The sequence below is a fragment of the Tenebrio molitor genome, chromosome 5, assembly GCF_963966145.1.
Source record: "Tenebrio molitor chromosome 5, icTenMoli1.1, whole genome shotgun sequence".
NCBI classification, from domain to species: domain Eukaryota; kingdom Metazoa; phylum Arthropoda; class Insecta; order Coleoptera; family Tenebrionidae; genus Tenebrio; species Tenebrio molitor.
Genome location: NC_091050.1, coordinates 13040891 through 13061258, shown reverse-complemented (window position 1 = coordinate 13061258; position 20368 = coordinate 13040891). Strand labels below are relative to the sequence as shown.

Below are 20368 nucleotides of genomic sequence, written 5' to 3'. Positions count from 1 at the left end.
TGAATATTTGGTAGAGTGATCGAAGAGGAGCAGCCCCTCGTGGCGTCCGCATGCAATATTAATCTCTGGAGATTGGTAACATTTATCACCTGGCTCGACGCGTGTTAGTTTCACTCATGCAACATACACCTGTGAATTATAACTTGTGTCGGGAGCGCATTTCGTATCGTATCGGCAATCTGGCGGAGGCGCAGTTGCGCCTTTTCGACGATTTATCGCCGTTGTCATAATCGCGTCGTTCCCTATCCATTCGTACACGAATTAATCCGGCGAGAGAGTCTTAAGGAACAAATACGAAACGAGCCGAAATCTCCGGGCGATATTTCACACCATATATCCTAATGTCCTCCGGAGTTTTCGCGCTGCCGGAGTCTGCATCAATTCTACTCACCGTCAAATCAACACCGTGTACGGTTCCGTGTCGGGGACGTGCATTAACTCCGCAATTACTCAGCTCTTCGTCGAGGTTCTTTCTAATGGTGGACGCGAGGGAGCAGAACCTCCACGATTAAATGGCGGCGAGACGCCGCCGCGCGTTTCTTTAATTAAAGCGGAATATGGCGGACGGCTTCGTGAATAAAAACACTAACAACTTTTCCGGAGGGTTTCAGCGGTTTTTGTCGTGTTGGTTCGTGTAAATCCCCCATTCGAACCGCACAAAAACCCATTTCATTATGGCGTTCGATATTTAAGAACACGGGAGAAAATAGAAACAAATGTTCGGTTTAAATTGGTTGATGAAAAGGAAACTGTTCGACTTGGCGAGGAGAGCAAAGTTCGTATTGAAAATTTTTTACCCCCGTGGAGCGAACTTCAAGGTGATCGAACGTAGATCGTCGAGGTGGAGAACGAGTGTCCGTGAAAATCACCATTGATCCGACTAATTAACGTGGATGGTAAAAAGCCGACTGGATTTGGCAAATTGATTGATCGTGTCCGATCCGGTGGAAAATTAATTCTTATCATATGCACAAGTTTTTTTGACTACAAAGCAATTAATAATACGAAATGGGTGTATGATGTCGAATAAAATTACATGGCATGTTCATTTTGAAAGCTGTACCCTTTGTCACGAGACTCCGTGAAAAGTTTTGTGCACAACATTCATAGATAATTGTTCAGTTCGATGAACTGAACAATTAAGCTGATGTAATCAGAAATGAAGTTTTCCACATTAGGAGAAATAGGCAGTGCTGTCCAAAAGTTAACGGTCTGACCCTGATTTACCGGAGCAGGAACAAAATCGTTTTTGTTTTTGGTATCTCTTTTGACATTAATTAATTTGCACATTGTCGAAAAAACCATTCGAAAAAAAAGTGGAAACGTGAATTACAAAAGAAAAAGTCCAAAATAAAAGTACTTGTACAGGGTCATTATAAATGATTGTCCCATCGCAGTTGGCGTTGAAATTTGGGATGTGCCGCTAGCTTCGCAACGTTAGACAAATTAGTAGACAAATTTACACTACCGCCAGCAGCGCTACCTATCGGCGATGCTAGCCTCACTCATGTTATAAAGCTTGCGGCACATTCAACTACGTCACCAACGCCTACTGCGATGAGACAATCATTTATAATGACCCCGTACTTGTCCAGCTCTGACAAAGATGTTATCCAGATAAATAAAAATGGAAATGTAGTTTCTAAAGAACGTATGGACCAAAAGCCAAATTCGGGGCATTCATTTGCTCAAAAAATAATAATTTTAGACAAAGGAAAGCTAAATTCAATTGTGGAATAAAATTTCAACCCTTTAATTTGTAATAAAAAATTTGGTTGAAAAAAATACAATATGAGATGAAAAGGGGAAAGCTACAAATGCGAACATAAGGTAGTATAAAAACCATTTCAATATAAATCTCTAAAAGGATTCTTCTCTGGGACAAAACTGTAATTCAAATAATATTTCAAAGGAAAGTTTAGTCTCAAATAAAAACTCATTATTTTAATAAACTACGTGCCAATAAAAATGCACCACCAAGATGAATTCGAGTTACAAAGTTAAAATGTTCACAGTTTATTTGTCTTAAATAAAGAAGTACATAATTGATTTCACTTTGGAAAAAAAATTACAAAAAATTAACAATTTATCGTGTCACCATGGTTAGCAATACATTCCCTAACTCGCTGGGGCATGCCCCGAATAAGATTATTATCGATTTCTTCTTGAGGTATCTCCTTCTAAACTTGCTCTAGGTGACGACGCAGCTCCTCCAAACTGTTTGCTTGTTGAGGAAAACGTCTTAAACGTCGACCCATGATATCCCACACATGTTCTATGGGATTTAAATCCGAAGAACGAGCTGGCCAAGGAAGACTTTCTACCTCTGCTTGTTGCAGAAAGGTGCTACTAATTTTTACGATATGGGGTCGGGCATTATCTTGCTGGAAAACTACTCCAGCGTGTTCATTTATCAAATGTAACAGAAGGGGTCTTAAAATCTCATCGATATGCATATCGATGCGTATTTAATCTGCCTCCGATAAAGACCAAAGGGAATCTGTACCCAATGCCAATGGAACCCCATACCATAACACCTAGTGTTCCGCCGCCATGGCCTCCTACAGCAAACTCCAAATTGCGTCTCTCTCCACGGAATCTTCTAATCATTACACGGCGGTCGTTTTGCCACAAATAAAATGGGGATTCGTCACTAAACATGACTTGATCCCATTCATTGACCAACCGTTGCCTTTCTTGACTCTAGCTACTTATGCAATTGTGTCAGTGGAAGACGTAGACAGGGCCAAGACCAAACGATGCAATACGTCGATAAAGGGTTCAAGTTGTCACTCCTTGTCTTAGCTGCTTTACCCAATCCACTCCAATTGCAGCTGAAGGGCGAAACCTATCTCTTACAGCCATTTGACGGAGACGCTGATCCTCATGTTCGTTCGTTCCTTCTTCAGATCACGATGACCATGCTCGAAGAACCGCAGAATGGCTTCGGTTCAAACGCCGCTCTGTTTCACGGAACGAGAAACCCGCTTCGTGCATGCCGAAAATTGGCATTCAAACTCGAACAGTTGTTGAAAACGCTATCTTTAGGCAATTCCAGGCATTGCTGGCGATTAGCTTTTGCAGAAAATGCAGACTATTCTGTTACTCCGGTTAAAAAATTACTGATAACCAGTGCCTACCTTTTTCAGGATAACTCTCACAAAAACCGAAGTTTTACGTTTTTTGTTCTGTCGTTTTTATCATCAACTCCTAAGATGTGGATAGCTGTTTGATAAAAATTTCTTCTACCTTGTAACTTCATCCCTTCTGGGTGGTGCGTTTTTATTAGCACGTAGTGTATTTTACGATTACCTTGCTTGGACCTACAGGCCCTAAATCGATTTTTTTTTATAGTTTCCAGTTCAGTCTGGTCCCGAGATGCACGTTTAAATGTGAGATCATCCTTTAAAAATAAATCGTGTTGTTTTTCGTTTCTCATTCATATCTAGAAAAATTAAAGAGGACTTTTCGTTTCTTCACATAATTTGATAATTCTCCCTACTTTTCTTCCTATTTCTCCCCAATTTTTCGTGAGGGTTTATACTTTGTACTGAACTGTTTATGTTTATTCAATACTTCTCCTGAACTTGGTGAAGGATCAAGTGATGAGCCAATGAGAAACCGCCCCTTAACTGCTTGTTTAATGGCGGCTAGACCGCCAACTTTTCCACCTAACAACGTACACCGTACAAGCAAGCTTAGCAGATTCCGAATGCGAAATCGGCTTTTCGTTTTTTCGGAATAACCGACGACAAATTAATTCGTAAAGTTGCTTATTGCAGAGTCCGTTCAGCATTTTATTGCATCAGATTGTGGACGCTCCGATTTGACATTCCTAATTAATTGTAAGGATTGCGTCGTACGTCCTCGCAAACCCCCGGGAACTATCAAGTCTTTGTTTATTTGCAAAAGTAATCCGTCCGTGAAAGGTCCAGGAAATGGCGTGGGTAATTCGTACGAACCCAATTAAAAGTTTAACGATTCGAAAAAGCATTAGATAACTGCCTCTTTAAATTCTAATTTGTTTTCACACAAAATAGGACCGTATTGGACAAACAAACCCCCATTAAAAATTCTAATTAAAATTAATTGAACATAAACAGGATCTGTGTCCTTCACGCGCGATTTCACAATGTTTGTTTTGCACCGGAGCCGCCACTTAAGGGGGCGCCCGGAAAAATTTACGGTGGCGCAACCGGTTAAGACGAAAAATCTCATCTAACCAATGGATTTGGGCAAATTGGTACAGTTACAACTCGGAGCAAGTCATTCCGGAAACGACCCACTCTTGTAATTTTTTATTTGGACAAAAATGTGGATATATAAATGTAAATGGTATACTTTCTCCAAGATGAGAAGGTAAAAAATAAAAAATGCGTTTGTTTAAATAAGAAATAGGAGGATCACATCCATCAACCGGAAAGTCAGCTTTTGTAATTTTCTTTCAATATTTCTGGGTGAAGAGCAAACGAAAGGTGAAAAAAACGTTTGATTGTTTGGGCATGGTTGGATCAATATTCGAGGAAGGAACGACTCGAAAGTCAACTTTGTCCGTACGTTGCGTCACCGTTAATTAGTGTCGAGATTAGCGAATCCCTGCGGCCGAAAAGTAGCTGTGCCCTCGGTGAGGAAGGACGAGGCCCCTTGGGTCTTATGCGGGGGGCGTTTGGGCCCCATTTCGCATTAATTCAGGGCGAAACACTCCGATAAGGCGAACAACATCCTGTTTTCCGGCGTTCGTGTCGCGATCTGTTTTCTTTATTCATACAGTCTTGTTCGGTATAGGGTCGTGACGTAACTGGGACGTGTACTAAATTTATTCGGGCTTCGGGGAGTTTACTTTATTGTGCTACCTGGCACCTGCTGGTAGATCCACCGCACGATCGAGTAGGCCAAGCAGCCGACGCGAGAGCGTGTCTGGTTGCATCTTGTGCAGCGGTTCAAACTCGACCGAAATACACCGGGGGTTGGTCGTGCCGATTGTTTTTCACGTGTAAATCCCCCACTGTTTGGCGTGCGATCCTTGCCCCGATAAAAATGTGTGGATTCTATCGTGGAATATCGGAGCGAAAGTAAGGAATTATTGCATGATTAATAGTTTACGGCGAGGTTTTACTGCACCTTGCTTGTTCGCTTTTTAGATAACGGCGCAAATTGCACGAACGCCGAAAACCTCGTCCCGACGTCAAATAGGTATTCGACGAAATGACGAATTAATAAACATAAGCCACCCCTTTTTACACCCCGGGCGTTCGTGTTGATAATTATTGTCGGGGGGACATCAACGTTATTACCGAGTGCGGTTGCAATTTCCCAGAAACTGGCAGTGGTAATAATGAAGACGTGGAATTCTCCCCAAAACGTCGATTTTGAGTGGTAAAGCGCCTGTCGCAGGATCCCTGAGTGGTAATAAACTCTCCTCAGCGTAAGTGATATTATCTCGCTTCGCTCCGTTCCGGGCCCGCCTGAAAACCAAATCTAATTGCTGCCAATCTAGGAATCTAATCGCCGACACCTGTTTTCCCCCAGATGATTTACGCATAAAAATTAATTAAGATATGAGTCGTGGGGCGAGCGTGCCCGGTGCACGGTGCAATCCTATCAATTAAATTTTCCGACGGGGGAATTCAAGTGAACTGAAAACAGTCTCAGCAGGACCAACCGTGAAAACGTTAGTGCAGCTCGGGGATCAATGAATAATTTACGCCGCGTTAAGACGGTGTCGGCAAGAATTTCAACTAGTCGCGGCCGGGATTTACGACGAGTGCAATTTTTAAAATCCTTTAAAAGTATTTGCCAACCGGAGTTAAATAAAAACGTCTCCTTTCTAGATCGCACTCGAGTGATACGAAAGAATTTCGCCGTAATGTCGGACCGTTGACTCAACGTTATCCTAAGCAAACATCTTCGTATCCATCGTGTTTATGAATTTTCCAAATTCGTTCCGTCCCTTATCTCGCTAAATTTAAAACTCGTGCCGCAGAGATAATCGCGTCCGTAATTTATGTTTATCGGAATCACCTAACAATGCTTTTAATAACTAAATTGCGGTGCACTCGTTTACGCTAATTTGCTTCTAATCAATTGCAACTACTTTGTTATCGTTATCGTTTTTGTTATGTTTATTGCTAGTGTTAAAATTGTGACACCGGTGGTATCGCACGCTCCGTTTTGCCTCCTTTGTCCTCTAATATTTATTATTCCATTCTCCCAGCTTTCAGTAACTCATTGTTTTCCTGATATTTAGTTTCTCGTTTCTGTCGTCGTTTTTGTCCCGCCTTTCCGTTTCCGCCTTTGCGGCCCCGGGCTATTCTGGACGTCTCCCTTGCTGCCCCCGTTGCCATCTTTTGTCCATTTGTCATCCGAATCGAGACAATCGCCACCGATACTTTCCTTACGATCGCATCTCCGAAAGTGTTTTCCACGCACCTGCCGCTAAATCCATTATGTATACTAGACGTTCCACTAATCAATAGCGAGTTCGCTTCATTTCGTTCGGGATTTGTTATTTTACAGGGGGAACGAGGCTCGGATGTACGAAATGCGCCACATTGTGGCGCACGTTGGGAAAAAAATTAAACGTTTAAAACGTGCCAACCAACAATAGAAAATGAAATTCGTTTCCATTCGAATTTAATTGTTGCGGCTGTGATGTTGGTTGCGGCAGTTTCAGGGGCAAATTGTCCGGATCGATATTTTTCGGATCGTTTGATTTGATGCAGTTAGTAGGGAAACACGTGCAGCTGACGCGTTTAAATTAACAATATCTGCTTTGGGCTGATTGCGACATCGTTGGCAACGCATGGAGGGAGTTTTTTCCGGAAACGTACGGGGGTGTGAAATGAAGCCATTTTCTGACATCCAAACGACGTTGGGATGATCGACGTTGATAAATAATACAAGGGGGTGGTCGATACCGCCGACACGAATTCGACGCGATTAGCGATGTTGCTTTTCCTTTTTCTGGAAATCAGTTCAATTTTGGCGTCTTTATTACGTCGCGATTTGATCGGAGTGATGTTGCCGAAAGTGAAATGAATGGTTTTTCTTTGTTGGAATTTTCCGGCGGGGCTGTGCGTTTTTCCGACTGGCCCGCCGGATTTTATTATCGACCACCGCGGCGATTACTCCGGTTGTTACCGGAGCCGCAATCAAGACTCGGCCGGAATAATGATGAGAGCCAAGGTCGGCGCAATTATCGCATCAGACTCCTAATGGAGACGGATTGTGGTTGATGGCACGAGCCACCGCAGCTGATCACCCCTTCATTGTTTTCCGAGCTGACGGGAGCCGACTTTATCATTATTCATTCGTGTTTTTTAAGCGATGTTTCATTTCCAGACAAGAGGGTCGTTCCGGTGTCCAGTGAGGCGGCGGTCTGCAAATCGGCTTCGGTGAGGGTGAGTACTTTTTCTGATTAGGCTAATGGAGACGGTGAATTATGCACGTCATCGGTTCGGCTCGTTTGGATGTATCATCCCCCGCTATCAAAGCAAATACTAGACGAGCCGAATAAAGCTCTAGTAGACACGCAATTGTTCCGGAAACACGTGATCATTCAGGGAGGAGGTATAACGTGCACCGGAAAAACACTCACTCGAATTCGGGTGGAAAATAAATTGTTATCGATGCGAATTTCGGTTTTTTCGCCCGCGTTGTTTCGCTAAAATTCCGCCTCGGAACGGGGCGTTATTTATAGTGCTCATTAAATTATCGGGATCGATCTACACGAAGATGGTACTCGGTTTGAATCGATTTGATGGCGTGCAGCACGGTTTTTGCCCGGTGAAACATTACGACACCGTGAAATGTGGTAAAATCGGAGGTATTTCGTCTAGGCTGGCGCGCGTTATTTTTACCGCCGCAAGATGCAGATCCTTCAATAAAATCCTTCGATCCGGGGGCAGGTGACTCGCATCGCGGACGATTTGTTTTCCTGCCCCGTCTGCGTCTCCATCGATTTCCATTCTTTCCGGACGAAAATAGAAATGCATCCTCCGACGATTCGAAGCGCGGACCATCTGCAACTGGCGGTCCTCCCCGGAAAGGAAAAATCTACCAATTATCGCGATCATCGCTTGGAAACCGTCGGTGGTCGTTACCGTGATAATGTGTTATGTTTAAATTGTCTCGGATGTTTGTCGAAGTGGAATCTTCGCTGTTTTTGGCATTGCGTCAAGATATCTTGGCAAAAACACCCGACAACAAATAGACGAGTACTTGCATATTTGAGAAAATTCCCGATAAAAATCGTGTCGCAACAGGGGAGATCATTGTGTCCGTGACTCTTCGTCCTATGAGTGATCCGCCACATTACGGATTCCTCCGAAACTGTTTATATTTTTACAATTGTGACTAGCACAATTTTGAGCTGTTGGTGATTCACTGCGGTTTAACGTATTTACCTCGTCCGTATGCTAAATGTGGCAATGTTGATGTAACCATGTATGGGTATTTTTCATACTCTGGTCACGAATTTTCAAATTATAATTGGTGGAGTTTTAATTAGTAAATGATGCAAACCGTTTCTACCGAACGTGTTTTGTTTGTTTGTTGGAGAGAAAAATTACGTCTCCTGTGTAATAAACGCTGTCTGAGGATTGGACAAATTTTGTTCCAAAATGATGTGCCTGTTTTTGTAATTCCGTCCCAAGAGGTGGATGGGAAGGATCGTAATAATTAATTAAAAAAAGAGCTGTTGTCGTGCTGTTATTTAAAATTTTTCTCCTGTTTTATCTCACAGACGGTGAAATCCTATAATTGAGGTTCTTAATCTGGATAAAAAAGCCAAACCAATTTACTTAAATATATTTTTCTGTGTAAGAAGGGAATTGGTTAGACGAGATGGCGTCAGTTCAAAATGGCTGCCAGACTAATTTGACAACTTGTCCAACTCGATATGGACAGTTTTCCAGTGGTGGATCAAAAACTCGGATTTATGTAGAAAAATTGAAACCAATTTGTTATATCTGTGGCGGTCGTGAAAAAGTAGGTAAGTCAAATAATTTCAAAAATGAGTTAACGATGTTTACACCTTAATAATAAATCATGGAGTTAAATAATTCAGATTTTCACAGTTTAAAATTTACTTATATTGAAAGCAAGTACAGGTAGAAAGAAGTTTCTATTTAATTACAGGATTTTAGGAATGATGTGGAATTTTGGCCTGAAAAATTAACATTTTTGACTTACCTACTTTTTCACGACCGCCACAGATATTGTGTAGTATTGTGCACTTTTTATTTATCGGTCTGTTGTTGCTAGAATAAAATTAGAAAAACTTTAATATTTTTCAGTTGGTTTTCCGGTTAGCCAAAGGGCGAAAATAGAAAACTGAAATAAACAAACGTTTCTAGATAAATTTTCTTACAAGTAGAGGCTAATTTGTTATTTTTATCATCACTAGACATTTAGCATTGAACCAATTAAGATGGATTGCCTCATGAAATAATAAATTTTCCGCAATTTAAATTATCGCAAATAGTCCTTCAATTCTCTTGATTGTTCTCTGCCAAAAAAAATGCCGAATTTTTACAATTATGAACTACTTTCCATGCGGACAAAGTTCAGGACTCTGTGATGTCATTTCATGGTTTTAATTTGTGCGCTAGAAAAAAATTCTTTTATAAGTTTCGTCATGTGATTTGTGTCATGAAGTTTCTTCGTAAGAATTCTTCCGCATAAGAGAGTGGCTTTGTGACGTGTCGACACCCTGCAATTTATTTTTTGTGTTCAATGACATGGTAATTGGATTTTGTGCAGTAAAATTTTAAATGCCACTATCCACTCTCTCTCCAAATAGAAAATGCAAATTGCGAGAAAAGTATTCGTTTTCATGCTATAAATGTAAATTAAAATAATGAAAAATGCTGAAATTTGTATGTATATGTAATAAAAATTCATATTTCAAAAAATGAGTTTTAAGTCGGTGTCAACAAGAAAAATTTGCACTACTATTAAAAAAGTGGTCGTTTTTTGTTCAATCAACATTGGGCGTCTAAAGGGGCCATTTTTCGTAGTCTAAAATAAAATACTTTGTTTTGCAGTTTGGAGAACTTTCTTTTATACTTTAGTACATTTGCACTTAACTAAGTTTTGCTTAATTTGCTACAAAAATAAAGAAATCCAAATAGAATTTCTACTGGAATACTTGGCAATGCATGTATTCATTGATTTTATGGAAATAATTGCAAAAGAACTTTAAGTGTATTAATATTATACTATCCCACCTCCACCCGGCGGCACGGCAATTTTGCCGGAGTACATACACTATTACGGATATTACTATCAAGTAATAGTGCAGTGCTTATCAACATAATTACCGGCGTCTCGCCTCCGCATTTTGACTTTGTTGTGTATTATGTTCTGTGTCAATGTTAAGGAACTTCCTCACGATGTGACATGAGTATAATAATATACCTTTTTGAATTTCAACTACCAATGTGTTATCTAAATCCAGAATTTTTAAATTTTTAAAAAGAGATTGCAGTACTATTCCCGTTGCTGAAATTACAAGTGGTAAAATCGAATTTTTTTCTAAACACCAAAGATTTCTCATAGCAACGGACAGCTCTAAATATTTATTAATTTTTGTGTTATATGTCTGTGTTATATTATGTGAATTTGGAACAGCTATATCTAAAAGATATGCTTGCTTTTGTTGTTTATTTAAAATTATAATGTCTGGTCTGTTATGCTTAATATGAATGTCAGTTAAAATTGTTCTATCAAAATATAACTTGTAACTGTCATTTTCCAAACAACTTTCTGGTGTATAACTATAATGTGGTTGTGTATTCTTTAATAAATTGAATTTAACAGCTAAATTCATGTGTATAATTTTAGCGAATATATCGTGACGTTTTTTATATTCGCTTTGAGCCAAAACGGTGCAAGAAGAAATGATGTGTTCAATTGTTTCCCCTTCAGTTCCGCAAATCCTACATTTATCAATTATCGATCGTAAACCGCATATGTGTTTTTTATAATTTCTTGTATTTAAAATTTATTAAATTTATTAACATTAATTATTGTTATTTAACAATTTTATTTACACAAATAATGATGTTGCGAACAATTATTTACGCAACTTCGGAATTTGTTACATTCGCTGGGTTTGTGTGTGTAAACATGCCGCTAGTAAAAAAAGTAGTACTTTACGCACATGTTGTATAAATAACCATTAATTATGTTGATAAACTGCAAACTATATATTTATCTTATTAACTTCTATTCGGTATAGTACATCTTCCAACAATTTTCATTCTGGTCCTACTGTTTATTTCTTGTAAAGAGAATAATTTTTGTAGTTTTTATGTTGCAAAAAAGATTTTTTCTACAACCGTCAAAAAACGTGACATTTATGCATCGTAATCAAGTAGCAAAGTATCTCATTTTTGATAGTGAAAAAATATTTGTCAAAAAGTCTCCTTGGATGCTAAAATAGTTATATTTTTTATATTTTTCACAAATATTTTAGCATCCAAGGAAAATTTTACAAAAATTAAAAAAATCAAAAATTCGCAAATGCGGTTGTAGAAAAGATTTTTGCTAATTTAAGTCTGACAGATATTATATTCTGACGTAAAATATTGTATTCATATCTGATGTCTCAAGTGTTGTGTTTAACTTATTACTGTACCAGTTTTTGAGAAAAAAAACAAAACGTACTTGTTTTCAAAACTTATTTTGCTTTGTCGGTGTAACCTTAGATTTTTCAACGAGCTCCAGTTGTTAATTTTTTAGTCACAAGTTTAACTGTGAATGAGTCGATTGTTGGATTTATTTAATCTCCGTTACATCACAATGTAATTTAAAAAAATTACTAAAATTTTAAATGTAAACAATGAGTAAACCTCAGCACTTATGACATTTTTAAGGCAGGGTCACATCACTCCCTGCCCCCGCACCTCCAAATACATCCAGTTCATTATTTCCAATGTTAGAACGTGTTTTAATTTTGCAATAATCGTTGTGATAGATATTACGACCCAATTCCCAAGTTTCATATTATTAAAGTGCGGCTCCTTCGCCCCTCTCCTAGTTACGCTACTGCAGCCATGAACCGCGCTCCGTCGGTTCAATTAATTTCGATGAAATTATTAATTGCTGATTGCTGCCAACACATGTTGCTTCGACGCCGCCTTTAAATTGCGTCTACCAAGTAAACGGGGTTTTTCTGCGTCACTGTTGGAAAAAATTTTGGAATCCTGCCCGGTCAAGGTCGCCGTCCCATTTTCCTCCTGCCCACTCGAGCTTCACGCTCTTATCGCCGCAGCAATTTTCATTACAAATGTGTCGTGGCATTGAAAAATTCAAAGTGACACAAAAAAAAAAAATGAAAACATCGGAATGCGTACGCGTTTTATCGCGGAGAGATTAAGACCGCGATAAAAAATATCCAATCACAACAAATCCATCAGGCGAGGTAATTATACCGAACGGCAACAGTCCGGTGTACGTAGAGTAGCGTAATGAGAGTTTCTACTTCCCTTATCGTTACGTAGTAATTGCTCGAAAATAATTTTTAGCCGTCGTCGTGGCTGACAACACTTCGAGGCGATATTTCCTAGTGGAGCGGCGAATCGAGTGTTGATGCAGTGCTATACAGCCGATCGCGATAATCCCACCTTTTTCTAATCACATGGTGCACGATCGGGCGCGTTTTTGTCTCCATCACATGGCAAACGAAGAGATTTCGCCGGTGTGGTCGGTGTATTTTTGAGTTTCCGTCGACGGCGGCCTCAGTTTTTCGCGAAGAGCCTCGGGCTCCGCGCGGTGCAGTGTTCAGTGGTCGTCCCGCGATGTGCCAGGAGTCCGCCGCCCCCGCCGGCTAAAAACCGGAACGCGCGGCGGCGGCGTCCGATCCGCCGGAATCCCCCGGACCACCGCCATTTTTGGCGGGCGAAGACTCGCAGGAATCCGTGACGTGCAGATCCTGCGAGGCGGCGAATTCTCGCCGCGTCTAAATCCGTCCCCCGTAACGGATTTTTTCGATCGCTGGCGCCGTCCTCAGGTTTATTTGCGTTTTCCTTCGTAAAAGCGGACGTTGTCGGCGCTTTATTTTCGTAAAGTGTCGCCAATGGCACCGCGAAAACTCCGTCCAGGAGTGAAGTGTGTCAGTAGAAATCGGCCGGTCTGCGAAAAAATTCGCGGTTTGCATATCCGATAACGCGAAAAACTCTCGTGGGAAACTATTGTCCCAAGTACAAACAACTTTTTTTTTCCGAATTAACATATTATTCAGATGCGTAACGAATTTGTTTTCACCGATTTCTTTTTATCCGCTTAATCGGCACCGATCGTTATCTTATCTTTTGCATAATTCGCGTGTGGGATAGTGAGAGTGCGGTTTTCGTACGGCAGGTCCTCAACACTTTCCTTCGGGATCGGCGAGAATAAGTGCAGCGCCACCTGGCGAGTGACACTTGCTCGTTTACTACCGACATCAATTTTTTACGTTCTCGCGGAAATTAAGAAGTCACGACTCGTCGAGGGTTGCAACGACGAAACCCACGACATTCTGCGTCTTTCCTCAAGTTTATGCGTTTCGAAACGTCGTCAAGCGGCCAACTTCAAAAACACATAAATTCACAATGTTTTGAGACGCGAGGACTTTTCGGCTAAATTTATACAAACACACCGATCAACGCTGCACGTTGCACAACGTTTCGGGCACTCGACACGGAAAGTGTTTTGAAAATTTTCCAAAAGTGACAAGAAAAATTGTTTTTATTTCGAATCGAGTAGTTCTTCAAATTGATGATTGCGACATTTTGTAAACGAGCGATAATTTTCTATTTTGAAGCATTTTCGAAGGTGAAAAATAAAACAATCGAATAAGATTTTGCTTTCTTTCTCGGAAATATCCGACGGGTGTCGGTTGACATTCATGTTACCTTGGCTCGGTAACGAAACGACTCTGACCAGTACGAGAATAAAAGAATCTCGGTCACGTATTAGCGTTTTTCGTTTAAAAAGTTAACAGTCAAAAATCCGTTCCGTGTTAAAAAGAGAGGTTGCACTCTCACCCGACAAAAAGCGAAAACGACGTACTCGTTAAAAATTAGTCGCGGACAAAGCCCCCTAAACGCGTAAAAATATAAGACTTTAAAAGCTTTCGTCTCTCGAAGAGGATCGTAATAAAAGTTGTGGGGGAGAAAATGAAATTTTGAAGAGTCGAATTTGGGGAAGTTTTTGAAGCGGGGCGCGACGAGAGATAATCTAGAAATATCGCACTTATTTGCAAAGAAACTAACCTTTCGCAACAAAGTTGGTGCGAGTGTCATCATGGTGATATAATCAGTGGCAAGAGCACTCCAGTTCGTGACTTTGTCGAGTCGAATTTATGGTTTTGACCGGCAATTTTCCAGAAATCCGCCTGAAATATGTGGCGTTGGAGTGGAAACGCGAGTTATATTTCACAGTTGAAAACTTTCCCGGAGACCAACTCTCGATAAAGTTGATAAATCGCCGTAAACAGAGGGAATATGTATTAGAATTGGCGCATCAGGAAATGAGTTGCCGCCTCCGCGACGTGCACCTATTACTCAATAATTGATCAGTTTCGCCGCGAGTTGGCTTTTTGCAAAATGAGTAATAGGGACAGTGCGATTGTTCAAGGACGCTATCAAAGTTCCATTTATAAATAGATAGATAGATAGATATCTATCTAATAACCACCGAACACGATTATTATTTTATCTCGACCACGGGCGACGAAGTATCGAGCCACGAAACGTTAGAAGGCTGACCAGAAGAGATTTTTTATTCGAACCTGCCATCAGGCGTTGTTAATGAAGAATAACAAGTTTCTAAATAGCGATTTTTTTCACGCTACCGGTGATATTTAATAATACCGCGGCCATTATGCATTCGAAAGGAAGCCAGATGTAACCTCACGATGCAGTTTCGTAAATCGAGAGAAATTATGGTCGGTGGTTTGTTATTGTATCGATCGGTTAGTGAAAGCGCCGTAAGAAAATCGCACTCGTTTAAGATTTTCGTTGACCCCACGACTACGGAACGCTGCCGTCGTGCGGAGCGCTCCAATAAAACTGCTATCTCGTCGTTTTTATCAGTTTATTAAAACGAATCGCGATAAAGGATGACACGCACGATTTACGATCGCAGCGCAAATTTTCCGATTGCAGCCTAAAATTGCCCGACACGCGAACCGTCTAACCGTCCGGAGAGATGTCCCAGACGAGGAGAAGAAAATGGTGTCGGAAGAAACGTCGATGATTTGCGAGGGCGTCCACAGTGACTGTGCCGCCAAATGTAACGATAAGAAGTGGTTATCTAAGATCAGCGATAACGGGAGGATCGCTCGCGACACGAACGGTAAAGTGTCAAAACCTCGCGCCAGTGATGTGGAAACCTTCGTCGGCGAGATAATCCGGGAGGCGGTCGACAAAGCGGTGTGCGTGGTGCAAGGTGAAGTGATGGCGCGCGAGCGACAGATCCGTGCCGACGAACGTTCGCTCAAGAAGCACAACAGGAGGACGTCCATCATCGAAAACGAGCTGCTCCTTACCGACGTGGACGGTCACAGCACCAAGCAGGCGCTCGGCCTGGTCGACGAGAACGACAACGACTGCGTGTGCGAGGCCGTCAACCCCGCCGTCGAACACAAGACCCCCAAGAAGAAGAAGAAGCTGTCGTTCAGCTTCCTCAGCAAGAAGCACAAGACCAAGGAGAACGGCGTGGTCGCCGTCGAGGGCGAACAGCACCATCCGGAGAACTACGACGACTTCGACCCCCACGCCAAGATCTCGACGTTGCGATGGAGCAAGAAGTACTCGTCGGCGATGGAGCTCAACCAGAAGCCGGTGGTCAAGCTCAACAGGACCGCCTCGCTCTTCAGGAAGTTCGGCGAGGAGTCCAAGAACTTCCTCAAGAGGTCGATGAGCGTGAGGGAGCTGAGCAAGAAAAGGGACAGGTCGAGGGAGAAGCTGAGCGAAGAGAAGCAGCTCGAGTGGAAGCAGTCGTTGCAGTCGCTCGTCGAGAACGACGTCAGTGTCAGTTACAACGACTTGAGTTTCGTGGACTATGACGTTCTGAACAACATTAATTACGGCGAGGGGGATCCCTGGCCGGATAAAGCATGTATCGGAAGGACGCAAAGCATGATCGAGAAGGTAAGTGAGTCACACTCGATCGGTAGCCGACAAAGAGAGATCGATCGATTCGGTGATCTCCACGACACGCATCATCTGCCACCGTTATCTGCTTGTGACAATCTGACCCGTCGAATTTTTCGAATTCCTTTTGTCCTCCTCCAACGATGACAATTAAATCAAGAATGTGCAATCGGCGAAAGAAGAGCATAATGGAACACGAAAACGCCATTAACCAGCCTCACTTTTGTCACTCCCCCATTGTTTGATTGTAGCGGAGCCGGGGATCGGGTGTCCTTCGGTCTCGCCCCAAATTTACAAGGGATGACAACAGTTTCGCATAAACAAAAGGAGAGGTCTCTTTCGATTGTTCTGCGATTATGCGACAACAACGAACGCTCGTTGCTGCACAATACACCCCACTCGGAGACAATCGGATTCTTTGCTTTTTTCCAACACTCGAACCGAGTCAATTCTTCTGTGTGTCTAGACTTTTGTGGGTCAATAATAAATAAACAAATAAATAAATAAATGGTTGTCTTGAGTGACACTAACAACAAAGCGATGAATAGCTGGCGCACCTGAGTGTCGATATCAGACCGATTTGATACAGGTTACCTGATCAAACAGTATCGTTGTGAAGCGAGATAAATAAAATTCTTCTCTACGCTCTCAGATATTGGTGGATTTTTCGTAGAGTTTATCAGATAAACGGGCGCCTTCAACAGGTTGTATTTCTACGAAAAGCTGAATCAAGCGTGGCTCAAAACAGCAGCGTTTGTTACGGGTAATTCTAGCTTGTATCTCGAAATTCGTAATTATTGTTATCTGTCGACGTCAACCGAGAACACTTCCGACGAGAAAGCTCCGCTCTGTTTTTAAAGAAACGTTTCGATTTCATTCAGGAAGCACTTTTGCTTTCGTTCTGTCGATTTTACCGTTCAAATCTACGGAACGATTTGATTACTCGCGACCGATCTGTACCTCGTTCGTTATTTATAGATAGTCGTACGAAAACTATCTCGACTAATCTGAGGGATTAATCGTGTGGTGCGTGTGAAATTTATGGCTTTACCCACGTGTCCGTTTCAAAACTTACGCACACGCTCGTACGTACATTCCTTCCTTCTGATTATGTGTTTTGCCAAAATTTATCGGAAATCAGATCGACGTAATTATCTCGCCCATAAAGCGAACGAACGATTTCAAACACCACCTCTGCAACGACCACATTGCAATTGTTCGATTTTATATCGGTCCAGATCGACAACGTCAAATAACGAACACTTCTGCATCTTGCAGAGACGAACGTTGCGTTTTTGTGCGTGACCCGCAAAATGATGTGACGCCATTTTTCCCTTTGGTGTCCCGAAGTTGTGCGGTTCGTTCGAAATTATGGCAGCGAAAAGATTACATTCGAGAAAATGTTCTCTCGTAAGTTTCTTTTATTTAAGCTGTAAATATGTATTTTCATTTTACTCCTCCCGACGTCTCATTTTATTTGACAGCGGAGCGTGCACAATTTCAACTTTTCTATATCTCACGGATTCGGGACGCTTTCCACGGTGGGTGGCAATTGCTCGCTGAATTTTCCGATATCGACGACGAAATGTTAATCAGAAATATCGGTGCGAGTCGACGGAGTAAATTCTCGCGACTCCGATAAATTATTACCTGGACTGAGCACGGAAAATAACTCAAAATTGCTACATTTACGCTCTTTATAAACGTCAAAAATAATATAGGTACACTTTGTGTCACATAAATTTGCCAATTTCGAGTGGTAGTAGGTGGCCTTTGAATCAAGATGTCGATTCTGTTGAAGTTTTTCGTCTGAAATAATAAAAATAATGATTGATGTGGTAAGGGCACCGGTGATGTTTTATAATAATGGATCAATTTCAAAAATTATGTGTACTCGTCGATTGGCCGTAAAATCGCAACGCGTTAAATTTTTTATTTTTCCAGCGACGATAAAAACCCCATAAATTTTGCACACCACAAAAAAATCATAATCTATGTAAATGCGCGTATTCGCGGTTAAAAATAGTTGGCAGAAACATGAAACGTGATTTTTCACCGATTAAGAAAATTGCGAAAATCTATATTCCTCGACCAATGAGGAAACGTGACTGTTTCTTGATGGGTTGATAATTTGTTGAATAATTACTCCACGGGACAACGTTGTAGATTTAATCCGTACTCGTCTCGAGTGTTTATTCTCGCTAATTTGCGGCTCTCGGCAACACAATTTTGGGTAATGTTGGTTGCAGAATCGATAAGGCGTTGGGTAATTAATTCGTGTAAAATTAACAACCTTCGACGATTATCCGAAAATAATGCAATCTCGATTTGCCCAATGTACACAGTGATTTCGGTTTTGTTCCACTTCACTTTCACTCTGACAGTCGTGTGCAATCGGGATTTCTCATGAACATTTTGAAGGTCCATTATTCAGCTGCACCGACGCTTTTACCACCACAATTAACGCAAAAATAATCATTTCGCTTTTTTGCAACAACGACGTCATATTTTGCAACGTGCAATTGTTTCAGAAACAAACATTGTTGGACAAATCTTTATATTCTCGTTTATATCGAATGCGACAATGGCTAATTGTTCTCGCTTTTATTTTTTAACGGTTATTTGTCTTGTAATGTTTATAACCGTAACAGCGGACACGAGACATCGAACGAACTCGTTAAGAATTCAATCATTCGGTACACTTTAAAAATAATTTGCAAATAACACGTCCGACATTCCAGGTCGATCTGCATTTTGCCAAAAGTGCACACGTTTGTGACAAATTTCCGTGTTAATCAATCGCGCTTTGTCGAATCTGCATGATGGTCTCGTCGAAACAAAACAGTGGAATGGTTAATCCGGAGTTTGATTAAAATCTGTACGAGCGAAAATCAAATGTCGAGCAAAAGTCGCATGTGCAAGTTCACCGCTTTTTCGAAGGTTTTTGGTCTGCGTGGTGGTTTTTTTGGTGGTCACCCGCCAGGATGATATCGGAGGGGATTATTGGCGGGTCCGATAATTACAATAGCCTAGTTTGGTCGCAATCGATCTGTCAATTAACCGGTCGCCCGTGCGAAAACCCGATATCGTCATCGAACGGTTCTAATGGGTTGTCTTCTCGTTGCAGAGGTCCCCCGAATTCCGACGCCCCGTCTACCACAGGGGCATCTCCACGGCGAGCGAGAACCTCCAGCACCAGGGATGTGAGTGTGGACGAGGCGGTGTTGCTCCAGGACTTGATCTGTGTCGAATTACAGGTCTGGCTGAGCAATCGGGCGCCCTCTCGCTCCCGTCCCTCCACCACCTCAACCAGGAAAATGTCGACGGTCCCACCAGTCCGACGCACAGATAGTGAGTATCGATTCGTGATATTTTCATAGAGGAACGGCCGTCGTAAATTCCGGGACCAATTAAGCCCCGGCCGGGATGGATTACTTTTAAAACAACAGCAAATGGGGGGCGCCCTTGGAGGATCGACGCGATAATGCGGACGAGCGAGGTCGTTGCAGCCACATAAATCCCGACACCTCGTACGGGATGAACTCGTAAAACTGTCCCGGGGATGTTACACACATATCCCCTGACTTATAGCCGATTCAAATTAATTTTTCCGGGACCGCACGATAATGTCACAAGACTAATTGAGTTTAACTGGTTGATTTGACTACTTCCGGGGAGTGAAAAAACATTTTTTTTTAATAGTTTTAGGCCCCAGTTGAAAAGGTCTCGCTCGTGATAGTTTGGCAAGTCGGTTATTTATCACCCTGTATAGAGCGCGGCCCTCTCGATCGTCGCTCTGCCACCTCCCCGTCCATTGTTCCCGTCGGAAACTTCATAATTGCTTTCTTGTTAATGTCGGCATGGGGGCTGCAAATATTTGCCTTATCAGGACTCTAGTCGCGTCTCTATTTATTCAGATATTCCTTTGCAACAAATTAGTTGATCGAAACGGTGTGGTAAATCAATCGGAGGACTCCCCCACCCGGAGGTTCGTTGCGCCCCGCGATCGATCCTGTCGAAATTGTTTTTAAAATGTGACGGACAAGGCCTTTTATGTGTATTTTTCTCGAGGATGCTAAATTCGACACGCTTTGAGAGTCTGGGGAGCAGAGTGTTCTGAATAATTCAATCTTTTGGGGCAATCGGAGAGCCACGAGAGCACTCGACTGGTTAGTGGCCCAGGATTCCGGAAGAGACACCTGAAAATTACGGTCCGCGCCGGGTCA

General features: G+C 41.9%; 1 protein-coding gene across 10 annotated transcripts in view; it reads left to right on the top strand.

Annotated features, from left to right (window-relative positions):
* LOC138130457 (pleckstrin homology domain-containing family G member 5) overlaps positions 1-20368 on the top strand; it is a 68290-nt gene that overhangs the window by 15859 nt on the left and 32063 nt on the right. For 2 of the 10 annotated variants that reach the window (XM_069046940.1, XM_069046941.1), the window contains exons 3-4: positions 7342-7400; positions 19270-19493. In XM_069046940.1, coding sequence (XP_068903041.1) covers positions 7342-7400; positions 19270-19493 — 283 coding nt within the window. The other 8 variants (XM_069046942.1, XM_069046935.1, XM_069046933.1 and 5 more) reach the window with 8 other exon arrangements.